The 12,772-nt window shown below is 39.9% G+C and overlaps 2 protein-coding genes across 5 annotated transcripts in view; one reads left to right on the forward strand and one right to left on the reverse strand.

Moving 5' to 3' along the window:
• AP3S1 (adaptor related protein complex 3 subunit sigma 1) overlaps positions 1-9,301 on the reverse strand; it is a 34,913-nt gene extending 25,612 nt beyond the window's left edge. For all 4 annotated transcript variants that reach the window (XR_003254136.1, XM_026069472.1, XM_026069471.1 and 1 more), the window contains exons 1-3: positions 9,080-9,301; positions 4,999-5,090; positions 2,200-2,311 (exon numbers count right to left, since the gene is read on the reverse strand). Coding sequence is in view for 3 of the 4 variants with exons in the window: in XM_026069472.1 (XP_025925257.1) it covers positions 2,200-2,311; positions 4,999-5,090; positions 9,080-9,148 (273 nt within the window). In the remaining variant the exon portion in view is untranslated. The remainder of the gene's footprint in view (positions 1-2,199; positions 2,312-4,998; positions 5,091-9,079) is intronic.
• Positions 9,302-9,390: 89 nt separating this feature from the next.
• Positions 9,391-12,425, forward strand: ATG12 (autophagy related 12). The gene is made up of 4 exons (XM_026069474.1): positions 9,391-9,588; positions 9,752-9,888; positions 11,562-11,624; positions 11,978-12,425. The coding sequence occupies exons 1-4, from the start codon at positions 9,420-9,422 to the stop codon at positions 12,035-12,037; spliced, it is 429 nt and encodes a 142-aa protein (XP_025925259.1). The 5' UTR covers positions 9,391-9,419; the 3' UTR covers positions 12,038-12,425.
• Positions 12,426-12,772: the final 347 nt, after the last annotated feature.

The raw sequence follows: 12,772 nt of genomic DNA on the forward strand, positions 1-12,772 counted from the left end.
ATCGCAAGCATCCGAGATCAGCTGCAGCACTTTCATGGCCTTTTTAATGGGGAAATCCTTGGAGCAGCCACTGCATTTTCCCACGCTTACACAGTATGCTGTAAAACAACAAGCCTTGGCACCTGATATTGCAGCTTTCTTTCAATAAATTTAAAAAACTAGCATTCACATTCCACAGAGCAGGCCTAGATTACAGCATAATGGAAAGACTGTAGAAGTTGTTCTCTCTGGCTGATCAAAACAAAAGTGTGTTAGCTTTCAAGGCTAACACTTTCAAGGTTAAAACGCCAAACAAAGCGCTCTTTCCATTCTAGTTTTCATCCTGCCCTTTACCTTCCACTCAACCCCGGTCTAAACTAAAAGCCTTTGCTTAGAACTAGTTGGGTATTCTTCTACCAAAAGAGGTTTCCCAGACACTTGCCTCTCCTTCTCTTATTTCAATTAGCATAAAAGCATCTCTGGTCAGGATGATTTATCATTAAGAACTGAGAAATCCACCTTTCAAAATGAACTGAACTGTATTTTTCCCTACACACCTTAATGAACAACAGCAACTTGCAAGATTATCCACAGCTTCCTCAGGAAGACAGTGATCTCACTGACTTAGCTACTTGCTGAGACAATGCACCTTGAAAGTACAGCAATGGGTTAAAAATCTTAAAAAATGTTTAAGTTGATGTAAGCATTTACGTGCTTTAGGGTAGTTAGGTACCACTGGAAATTTCATTCAATTTTTCCTCATGCCAGTCTACAGCTACTTAGAATTTTCTGTGTATTTTATTTCCATGTGTTTTAACATTACACTCCATTGACAAATGGGAAGAGTCTGAAATAGCTACAGCTAATCACATAATTTACACCGAATCCAAAAGACTGTAAAACCTACCAAGCATGGTACAGATGCTGACCTACCTCCCATCCAATTAATTAAAACCAACAACAAATAGAACCTTACAAGCGTTTTTATTAAGAAAGAAAGATACTTATGCTGTTCAGATATTGCAGAATGTGTCTATGGGCAAGGATGAAATAAGAATCCAGAAAAACAATTTCTGTCTCTGCTACCCACACACCCACTTGGAAAGATAATTTGGATCCACTGTCCAGAACAGCACTAAACACTGAAGAGCTGTTCTCAACACTAATAGGTCACTCTGAGAAGCTGTTCTTGGTGAAAGGTCTGCAGGGAATTGTGAAGCCTTTGAGGCTCACGGTGCTTTTTGCAGTGAAATAATCAATAGATAGAGGCCCATGCCTCAAGACACCACAGATTTTAGTCATGTAATAAATCAATTTTCTTGATGTGCAAGCTTTTAAAGGTTATAATATTCCAAATACATGTATGCAATGCGAATGTAGTTCAAACAATTTATTACTATTGAATCAAGTTTTAAAACACTTAGCTATAAGTGAATGAGATAGAGACATGTTTTGATGTAATGACATACATCATTTTGGGCAGGGGCTGTGGGGGAAAATTTTTCACCACACCTGACTACACTAACAAACTTTAGTGAAATTGTTCACATACAAGTTTAAAGTTGAAAAACCACTAGTGTAGTCAAGAGTTCTCTTGACAATAAAAGCATATTACCTGACACAATTTTCCTTGCTGAACTGGTACAGACATATTTACCAGCTTAAGTCATACATGCCTCAACAGAAAGTAGTTGAATAGTATTTACAATCATTTGCTAAAGCATAACTGACTATAAGCTCTTAAACCACAAGGATATTTTGGTAAGTTTTAGCCAAAGAGGAACTGGATGTTTTAATCTGATAACATACACACATATAAATACGTACACACACACACACACACACTTACTACAGAGTGGCAGCTTTATGTATCAAAGTTCTTAATCTAAACTTGTCTTGATTGAAGTCTGAACTGCACCATGTTGAACTGAACATTTCTGGAGCCAAAACAAGGCCTTGCAAAGCTGCAGCAAAAAAATGGCTGATGAATGCTCAGTAGCTTTCATATGAACTGTTTTCTTACTTTATCAACAACTTGGGAAACAACTTTTTCAAGGAACATCCAGAAAACTGCAAAATATCTAAAAGTAATACTCTGCACTTCGGGTGTATTCATAGTATAAAAATCACCTTCACTTTCAGAAAAAGGTCAATGTTAAATATCGGAATTCTAAGGTACATAGAAGTAGAATTCCACTTAAAAGAAAACAAAACACTTACTTGTATTAGGTCTAAAATGCCAAGTTCACTTTCTGAAGAATCCACACAGAAGACAAAATACAAGGTGGCATAGTGTCGGTAAATTAGTTTGTTGTCGGATCCACCTATTAATCTAAATGGGAAAGAAAAGAAGAAAGCTTAGTCAGCATCTCAGGATAAGCTGGGCAAACCCCCAAAGTTTCTTCAGTTAATAGGAGGCCTATTGTTAATGGCTGAAGCTTTCCCAAATCCAACTACACAACAGCTTTTATTTTGTGATATAATTAAAATGGAAGAARAACAACAAATCATCAAGAGAGCCCAAGTTACATTTACCACACAAGCACAGTTACTGTTATCCATATGAATATTAACTATGCTGACATATGCACCTTTGTATTACAATCAATTCAAAGAGATCACGCAAGCTACTGTTCATCCAAAAATGGTTACTAGATGTAATTCCATGACACACTAGTGGGCACTGTACAGACATTAATCTGCATTACTAAGAATAGAGCATATGCCTAAGCATCATTCCCTGCCCTTCTCAGAGAAGAAAAATATAATGCAGACTGGTATTTGGATTAAAGAAAAAAGCCTTAAATTGGGTTTATGGTGTGCATCATAACCAAGAATGTGTAACATTGTTGTGCTATATAATATTTGATAGTACAAGACAACTGTACTCCAACCAATTGCTTATGATGCAATGTTAAAGTGCACAAAAATTTAATTTCTTCTATTGCTCACTGAACATCAAGTTAGTGAACAAAAAGAGATCTCTAAGCAGATATGTACGTTCACTCTTCTGCTGTAGCCTTCCCCAAGGAGATACATATATCTGTGAGATGTTCTTTAGATCATTAACATTTGCTGTCAGTGGTATGAGTGCTGCTCAAATAGAAGTGAAAATAATTTGTAGCCTAGAGCTACACAACTATGAAGCTCATAATTCTCCCTTAACACTGTACCAGAACTGGATCGCAAGCCCTGTGAATAATAAAGCATCCCTGTATTTTTTGTCTTTATCACAGGAAGTGTGTAGAGGCAGGGGGAGTGGGGGGGGGGAGTGCAAGGAGTAACAAATCTTCCAGGATACTTTTGCTTAAGCACTTCGCCTTGCATTAATTCATGCTTGAGGGAGAAAACAAAACAGAACTTTGTTCCTAAACAGCAGAAATTACATTTAAGTAATATCAGGCAAAAAAAAAAATCACAAATTTAGAATTGGAAAGAAATTACATGTAAAGTTTCCTCTTTTGTGCATATTTACCCAATTCATCCATATGCTTCAGTACACAAAGTTAGCATACAGTTACTGTTGAGGACTTTGGGCAAACCATAAAACAATCCCTGCCCTGAGAAAAAAAACCAAAAAAAATATATTGAAATGGCAACTCTAGAAAACAGGCAGCAGGAGGRAAGCTGGACTTGTATCCTCTTCCTCTTGGGTTTTTTTTGCTGCATAGCTATGATTTTTTGAAAGCCACGAATGGCTTGTCTTTCACTTTCAGAATTCAATCCAGCATGTTTCCAGCTTGTAACTACCTCCAAAAACAGAATCACAGAATCAAAATCTACAGCTGAGCACTTGAAAGAGAAGGATTTTAGTAAAAATAATAAATAATTAGGGTTCATCTTGATCAGGAAAAAGACATCATAGCTGACATGGTACAGGTCTATGTTTAACCATGACTCTGCATACAGTAAATTCAGGCATTAACACATTAGCTTTCAGCCATTAGAAATTTCCATTAATAGAGATTATGACAGTATGTTAAGTGTTCTGTGTTTATACAGAATATCATAAGTTTGCTCCATCAACTATGGCCCCTTTTCCTAGAAGGCGGTTTTTCGTAACTATTTAGCCTTCATGACCCAAAATAAAATACTCCTCTATTTCAGAATTTCATTTAATTAAAGCAAGGCCACACAAACAAAAAAAAGGAGACATGATCCATGAAAGTATATTTTGGGTGTGCCTTCTTAAAAAAAACAAAAAACAAAAAACAAAAAACAAACACACAACAACAACCAACAACTAACCTTTATAATCTATACTTCAGAAGAAAAATCATGCAAAAAGCATTAGCCTAAGCATGTATCTAAAACATCTGGCCCTGAGACATTTTAGCCAATAATTTTAAGGGGACCTTTGCTCAAAATACAAGAAGAACAAATCAGGTTCAGAAAGTGTTAAACAAGGAACCTTGGGATTGACTACTAACAGCTAACATTTAAAACTCAGCTTGGTCTATCTATACTAGTAAAAAAGTCTTGATTAAAATATGCTAACTAGTGCAGTTTTAAAGATATCTTTTTCCTAGTTCATACAGCAAGCTTGAACTTTGACATAAAGGTAGGGAAAATTGTTACTGGAGACTGTCCACTCAAATTTTAGGAGCTCAGATCTAAACACCAGCTACAAAATATTCAAGCTTTCTCAGTGGATAGGACAGCTGCCAATACCTCTTAGAATAAGGCCAGAAATCTTAAGCCAGACTATAAGGAAGTTGGTTAGGTATCATCTGCCTGTTTCTTCCCCACCTTGTGTCTGAAATACTTCTATAGCCACTAACTCAATTACAGCAGTAGAAAAAAGAAGTTTTATTGCTTAACTCAGTTACATTTACATACATTTCAGTAGTAAAGAATATGTATACTTAGTGCTGATATAACATTGTTACTGGTGCATTAAAATATTTCAAGTGACATGATGCTTACATTACAACTGCAAAAACAGTTATGCCACAAGCAGTAGTGATAATCTTTGCTAGATGAAAAATATTGGACATTTATTTTGAACTTTGTACTTACAAGCCTCCTTCTAGGAAATTACAAACATTTTCATCACGTTTCGATACTAAATGGAAAGTTTCTCTGATAATTTGTTGCTGTGTATCTTCACTCTGCAAAAGAAAACATTTTTTGATGTGAATCTAAAATGAATTAATTAGCAATGCACAGCACAGACCACTAATAAATACAATGCAAAGTATATGAGCATCCTCAAACTATCAAATTTTGATGCCTTAAGTCTGCTAAGCGACAAGCTGCACATTATTTTTATGTCATTTCAACACCTCTGGTAAAAAGAGACATTTTTGCAAGTTAAATTGAACTAGCAGAGTACTAAATTACTGTGAAAAACCTGTGAAAAAAGTGACTCTTTTTAAGAAGCTTAAACAAACACAAAGACTTAGAAATAATTCCTTCAAGTAAATATGAAATATTCTGAAGTATTCAGACGTTTTTATATCTCCACTGTAGGCTGAATGTTTACAGACACACTTTGAAATTCATTTCAGCCACTACCAGGGCGAAAACACAGCCTCACAGCTTGTGGGGAAAAACAAACAAACGAACAAAAAAACACCTCAAACCCACAAAACATCACTCTTTCTGAAACAGGTCACACTACAATGGTATCATGAGCAGCACCTTCTGTTAAGCCACTAACTTACCTTCCAACAGTCTTTTACTGATCACATCACTTCTAAAGTCTGAATTCACTGGTCCCTTCCTAAGTTCCCACTGTAACTGTCCTTCTACCACCGCACACATTCGCATGTTTTTCCTACCCTTCTAGAAGGGCAGGCTCATTTTCAACAAGTCTATAGTCCACTTCAGCAGCCAAAAAAAATTACATGCAACTCTTCAGATCCTGTGTTTATTTTATAGCACAGAGCCCCGAAGTCACCAAACATAAGAGTTACTCCCCCAACCATCCGAGAGTATAACTCAGCATTTTAAACCATTACATGAACAAACATTCTTTGCTGAGGTGGTGCATGTATCTTAAAAGTGACTTCAGCCAAAACAGTGCAGTCCCTTGCGTGACTGCTAATGAAACAAAGCCTGGCATCAGCCTGGTTCATATTTATTCCCCTCAAATTCATGTGTTATTTTACAAACAAGCTCTAGAACACACAAAGACATTTACGAAAAACATCAGCAGAAGTAAATTGTTCCATGAAGCACAGATCAAGCAATACCGGGTTCCTTTGCTTTTATAGCCTGTGTTCCCTAAATTATGCCTGCCTTGCTCTAGTGCAGTAACTTCACCTTCTTCCCCCATGTTTTCTGACATCAGGAARGAGATAACATGCATCTTCTTCCCTTAAGAAACTGAGATACATACTTCTCAGTAATTAAAGCATAACTTCTGTATTCACAGAATCTGCCTTTACTTTCAAAGTTACTCACAAACTTGTTCTGAACTTTGAAGTTAGGCCACTGGTCTATATTTTACAATATAAAACCACGGCACGTACATCTTCCCATTTAATGGCTGAGAATTATTATTACTCTACTTAACTGCAAAGAATTATTAACTTAATCTTATCCAGGAGCAACACTTCCAATCTTCTGTATCAGGCAAAAAAAAAAAAAAAAAAAAAAAAAAAAAAAAACACAAAAAACACACAAAAACCAAAAAACCCAAAACCCCCCAAAAAACAAAAAACAACCCCCCAACCCCCCAAAAAAACAAAAAACAAAAACCCAAAAAACAAACCCACCAACCCAACCCACCAACCCAACCCACCAACCGCAAACAAAAAGCAAACAAAAAGCAAACAAAAAGCAAACAAAAAGCAAACAAAAAGCAAACAAAAAGCAAACAAAAAAACCCCACCACACACGCATGTTCTATCGGTTTTGTTGTCACCAAGGAAACAAATGCATCTTTCACAGATCTGACTCAAATTAATCTCTCAAAAAGGAGAGACACTTCCACTTGTAAAAAGAAATGGAGATTTCCCTCTAATACTGGTTCAATTGATATCAAAGTGCACATAAGTTTCAAAAACTCCATAAATAATCCTATGTTATTGAAGCCACACACAAAAAGATAATTAAGACAACAGTTACACCTGTTTATATACACCACAAAGATTTAGAAAAATCACTTAAGTTAGCACAATGCAAAAATAGTTTGTTTGCAAACCACAGACTGCTAACTCTGGACAAGAATATTGACCTAATTTTTAGTTTAGCATATTATGTAAATTTTCAAATCTGCAAAGTGCTTCTTTTATACAAGCATATTAGCATACTGCATGCACTGAAGATTTCTTCTAATTCCAATGATTAAAGTAACTGGAGTAGACTGTAGCTCACAAGAAGAATTTGATTTTCTCCCACCATTCACTTCTCTCCTTTCCGCACCCAAGACAGTGCATTTAACAACATTAACAAAAGACACAAAAAGTGAAATTACAATGGAAACTGAGAATGGAAGTGAACTACTTCACATTAATTCCGGTTTTACATACCAATGTCTTTCATCTACCTATCCTACCAATTAACTGTTACCTTCAGACTGACAGGAAAAAAAGAAAAGAAAAAGACTTTTTTAGTAATTTACTGCAACTCTGCAGTCAAAGTCATCATGAAAGGAGTGGGGATGCACACAAGAGGAATGATTGCTTATCAACATAGGTAAGTGAGACTGCTTTATTTGGATTTTTGAATTTGAAATGGTAAATGAAAGATATCAGCATGGTAACCCAATTCAGGAGAAAGAAGAAAACTGGTTTAAAAACATGTGTTAGAATTTCTCAATATTGTCCCTCCTATGACACAGGATGAAATTCAGTCACCCATGGCAATGACCTGTATCAGTTACACTCCTTTATTAAAATGCCTGATGGTGCAACCTGAACTCTCACAGTCCTTGTTTCTGCTCAGATGTGTACAAAGTAAGATATACCCCTTCCAATAAAGTTAAATATGACTTTTTGTAATGGCCAGAATTGTAAATAACTAGCTACAAATAAGAGTAAGTAACAGCATTACTGAAAAAGAATAATTTTGTTTATTTAACTCTGAGAAGCATCATATGTTTTCTGAGAATCATCATATGTTTTCTTGTGTTTTATGTCCAAGGTCAGCCCATGCAGAATTTTGTCTGCTTGTTAGGAAATGCAGTACACAATTAAAACATTATCTTAAAGCCTCTGATTCTTGAATTAAATCAACTGTTTTCAGTTTGTTTCTTAACTCCCTGTGGCTACACTTTCTTTTCCTTTAGACCAAGTGTTTACACTCCATTTTCTGAGCTGCTCTGAAAGTTATTTCCTCCCCGTAAAAGAATATATTTTTTCAATCCATTACATTTCCTTGTGTCAGAATTATTTTTGCTTTCTGAAAGTTTTAAAAGGAAAAGCTTCTRCTTATTGACCAATTACTTTTAAAGGTCCTATAAAATTGTATTCTCATCTTCCCAACTCTAACACCGCCGCCACAGTGTGGAGACATGTAGCACTACATCAGGGATGCAGAAAGTTAGCCTAAAAAGCAGTACTGAGTTTGTAGTAGTGATCCCACAAATAAGATTGGAGAACCTAATTTGCCCTTGACGGAGGCTGCCTTCTATTACCTTCAGAACTACTAAAACATAGTTTCCAGGAAAAATAACATTTGATGGGAAAACAGCTTTCTTTACGGTCTCATTTTGTCACCGAAATCGCCTCTCAAAGAATCCCAGCGCCTTCTATTTTTTCCCTTCTCTAAGCCCACGTAACTGTCTTTAAGCACAAAACAGCAGACAGCAACACCCGGCAAAGCAGCCGGGGTGAGACCTGGAGGCGGCCTGCCCCCAGCAGAGGGCCGAGCTGTCCCCGTTTACAGGTTGTGCCAGCTGGGCCCCTCAGTTACTAATTAAGGCGAGGCGCGGGGAAGCAGCAGCAGGCAGGAGCAGCGCCGCCCGCTCCCGGTTCTGCGGGACGCGGCCACGTTCCCAACTGCGCCGCCCGAGCCGGCAGCCCCCAGAGGCCCGCGACCCGCCGGGCACACCCCGGAGCCGCCCCGCGCCGCGGGGGCCGCCCCAGCCCCGAGCCCCCCCGGGGAGCCCCGCGGCGGCCCGGCCCGCCCCGGTGCCCGGCGCCGCCCGTACATAGCGCTGGTAGAACTTGGAGAGCCGCGGCTTGCCGTGGTTGTTGAAGATGAGGATGGCTTTAATCATGGTGGGGCCGCGGCGGCCGGGCTGGCTGCGCTGTGCTCCGCCCTGCCCTCCCCTCCTCCCGCAGGGCGGCGGCGGCGGCAGCTCGCGCGCCCACGTCGCCCTCAGCCGTAGCCGTTAGCGGCGGAGCGGCTCTCGCTGCACGTGACCCGCCGCCGCGTCACCTAGCGGCCGGGCGGGCGGCGGCGGCCCTCGAGGGACAAAATGCCTTGCAAAGCGAGCTCGTTAATGCGGCGTCTTTCGTCACTTCCGCCGGCGTCTTGCCGGGAGCAGTATGGCGGAAGCTGGGGAGTCGCCGCGTGTCTCGCCTGAGAGCGAGGGGCGAAGGAAGGGCGGGGAGGACACCCAGGAGGGCGGAGGCGCGGCAGGGGCTGCCGACCCCGCCCCCCTCTCAGCTGTCTCGCCGGGCACCGAAGAACCCGCCGGCGACACTAAAAAGAAAAGTAATGGGGGTAGAAATCGTTATTGAGCAAGGTGGGGGGGCGGTGCTGCTGCTGTGATGGGCAGGCGCACTGGCCAATGGGCGGTGGGAGCGCGTGGTTCCGACCAATGAGGGGGGCGGGGGCGGGCCTCGCGCGGCGCCGCTAACGCCCGCTGCCTCCGCAGTCGACGTGCTGCTGAAGGCGGTGGGGGACACCCCCATCATGAAGACCAAGAAGTGGGCGGTGGAGCGCACCCGCACCATCCAGGGCCTCGTCGACTTCATCAAGAAGTTCCTCAAGCTGATGGCCTCCGAGCAGCTGGTACGGGGGGGCCGGGCCGGGCCAGGGGCAGCAGCCCCTCTTCACCCCACTTGCCTCCGCTTGCCTGGGCGCTCCTGGGTATCGCAGGGGCAGCAGGGGAGCTGGTGCAGAAGAGGGGTTTGCACTTGGCAGTGGATTCAAGTTGCTGGAGTAATGGCTTTACAGGGAGACTGAGTCTAGACCGTGGCTCCTAGCAGGAAACTTGGTGTAAGGGCAGCAGTAAAACTCTTCAAAGGATGTCCCACGGTATAATGCTGAGATGAGCCATAGCTGCCAGAAGCAATACCATGTGGACATGATCTGACTGTAGTTTGAGCCTCTGTATTTTTTTACTCTGTCTTCATTTTTTCTCGTCTGATGCTGTCATGCAGGATGGAGCTGTGTGCCTCTTGTGCAGCAGTGCATTTCAGTGAAAGGTTCATATTGCAGTACAGCTCTAAAAGTCAGGTATATGGAGAAAGTGTTCAAGGCTCTAAAGTGTTTGGGATTGCCTTTCTGAATACTGGTGGCTGTTTCCTTCACTTCTTTTTTTTCTTTTCCCCCAAACAGTTTAAGACTACTGTCATAGAACAGATTTTTTTTTCTCTTTTAAAATGGGTAGTTTGGAAATATTTGCTTTTTAGCAAACCCAGTGCTGATATTGAGTTCATTCCTCCTAAGAAGTCCTGGTGCCCTTCTGGTAAAATAAAAGCTGAAATAGCTGGAACAGATATACAAATACAATTGCATTAATTTTGCAGTTAGTAGTAAACTCTTAAAATCCATATACTTCAAAGTTTTCATTTAAGATAAAGTTAAAGCTAGATTTGTTAAAATATGCAACTGCATAGCTAAAGTATCAGATAAAATCACTCTCCTTGGTCTGGTGGCTATTTAAATCTACATGTGTAAACAGCTTTGCTAACAATCTATTTCACCTAGTGATCAGTAGAAGGGTTTTTGTTGTTTTTCTCCCTCCTCCCGTCCACCCCCAAGGACCCAGGGATTAACATCTCAAAGAAGAGTTCAGATTTTTTTCCCTTGCTGGTGGATATTCTCAAGTTAACTGCAACCTCATTGACTGAGCAAAAAAGGTAGCAGCACAGAGTCTTCCAGTGTGGTTTCACCTTAAGGCTAACTTCAGGAACAAAGCCCTAGGAATTTTATGACTTTCTTTGAAAATAGTGTATTGATATCCTACCACACATGGCCCTCTTGTGCTGTGGATCCCAAGGCTCTCTTTTTGATGCTGTTTAATAGCTACTATGTATGTGTATATACTTGGAGCAGGAAGTGTGAAGGATGACTTCAAAAAAGAACGAAATAATTGTAGTTTCTGTGAATGTTCTTCTAATTGAGCAAACTTACAATAGTGGGAATGAGTTGGATACCCAAAATAAGAGCAAGAACTAAACTATTGAGTTAACTTCACACTGCCATATGAGAGACTAAGGGTGAGCTTGCAGAAGGCAGCAGTGGGCACACTTCCTTTGGCCAGTTAGACATGACTCCTGGAAGTCATGTTGCCCCGCTGCACCAAAGTGAAAATACTAACCAATGGTAGTTTGATGCGGATTTTAAAGATTACAAAATAAATGGGGAACAGAGGATAAATTTACCCACCCCTGGCTGAAGAATGTTTCTTCTATATGCCTTACAGGGAGATCTTCATCTTCTGTTTTCTTTCCTTGCAGTTTATATATGTGAATCAGTCTTTTGCTCCATCCCCAGACCAGGAAGTTGGGACCCTCTATGAGGTGATTTTTATTTTGAATATCCTTTCTAAATGTACTTAACAGAATCTGTCAATATAATTCTGTCACTTTAAATATGCTATTGTGCCTAGCTATGCTGGTAGTACCTTGGATTTAGTGTAATATAGTTGATGTTCATGGATCTGTATTAATATGATTTAAAGTGACATTATTTCATACAATCTCTGGAAAAGCAATCCTTCATGTGCAGTATGTTATCATGCCTCCAATTATGATAAACTTTCTTATGACTAGCACTATTTCATGACGCATCTATCTAGTTTGGTTTTGTTTTACTTCATGTATGTGCTAGCCCATGAATAATCTAACTTTTTTTTTTTCCTCCCCTCTTGCAGTGTTTTGGAAGTGATGGCAAGCTTGTACTGCATTATTGCAAAACTCAGGCGTGGGGATGACTTGCAGGCAATACAGCTGTTTAGGTGCAATCTTCAGAAATGGAAAAGGGACTAACCTTCAGAAACTCTGCCTATAAACATACAGAAAGAAGGATTTTTTTTACGTTTCTGCCTATGACAATACCTTTCTAAAAATGATGCAGATGAATAGCATAAAAGAAGAGCTACCTAGGCTATCCAATCATGTAACTTTCTTCTAGTGCCATCTGGGATGCAGAAATCTGCATGTGCCATCTGTAGAATAGAGCCAGCTCTCTTGCTGCTGAGCTCCCAGTTGCTGTATTTGAAGGGAAACTGTTTAATGTCTTGAGGACTGGACCACTCTCTGTCACTCTRTGTGCTGTACTGAAGATAGAACTTCTTTTTATTAAAAGGGATATTTATTGCATATATGGACTGGGATTCAGTTTATTTCTGACGTGACGTGTTATGTGCTTTTTTTTTTTCTTTGTGAAGTCTTCATCTTGAACATGCACTATCTGATGTCATTTCAAGAAAGTATTTTGAATTTTTCTCATAATTAATATTTAGGTATTTGTATATAATTTAATTATTTCACCTTGTGCCTTCCTCACATTGTCAGTGCAAGTATGTCATTTATATTTGTTCAATTTTTAACTTAAATTAACAGTATGATGATATGCCTCAGAAATATTTTCTTCCCCCCGCAATTGTGTAGTAGTTTGTTGAAAAATGAGCACTTCAGCAGTTGACAGAGAAAAGGCTTTTTTTTTT

The sequence above is a fragment of the Apteryx rowi genome, unplaced genomic scaffold (genome assembly GCF_003343035.1).
Source record: "Apteryx rowi isolate R43461 unplaced genomic scaffold, aptRow1 scaffold_299, whole genome shotgun sequence".
NCBI lineage: Eukaryota > Metazoa > Chordata > Aves > Apterygiformes > Apterygidae > Apteryx > Apteryx rowi.

Excerpts from the sequence above, each read along its gene's own strand:
- ATG12 (XM_026069474.1), top strand. The coding sequence starts at position 9,420 with ATGGCGGAAGCTGGGGAGTCGCCGCGTGTCTCGCCTGAGAGCGAGGGG. Across the intron at positions 9,589-9,751 it reads CGGCGACACTAAAAAGAAAA|TCGACGTGCTGCTGAAGGCG; the intron begins GTAATGGGGGTA and ends CTGCCTCCGCAG. Across the intron at positions 11,625-11,977 it reads AAGTTGGGACCCTCTATGAG|TGTTTTGGAAGTGATGGCAA; the intron begins GTGATTTTTATT and ends CCCCTCTTGCAG.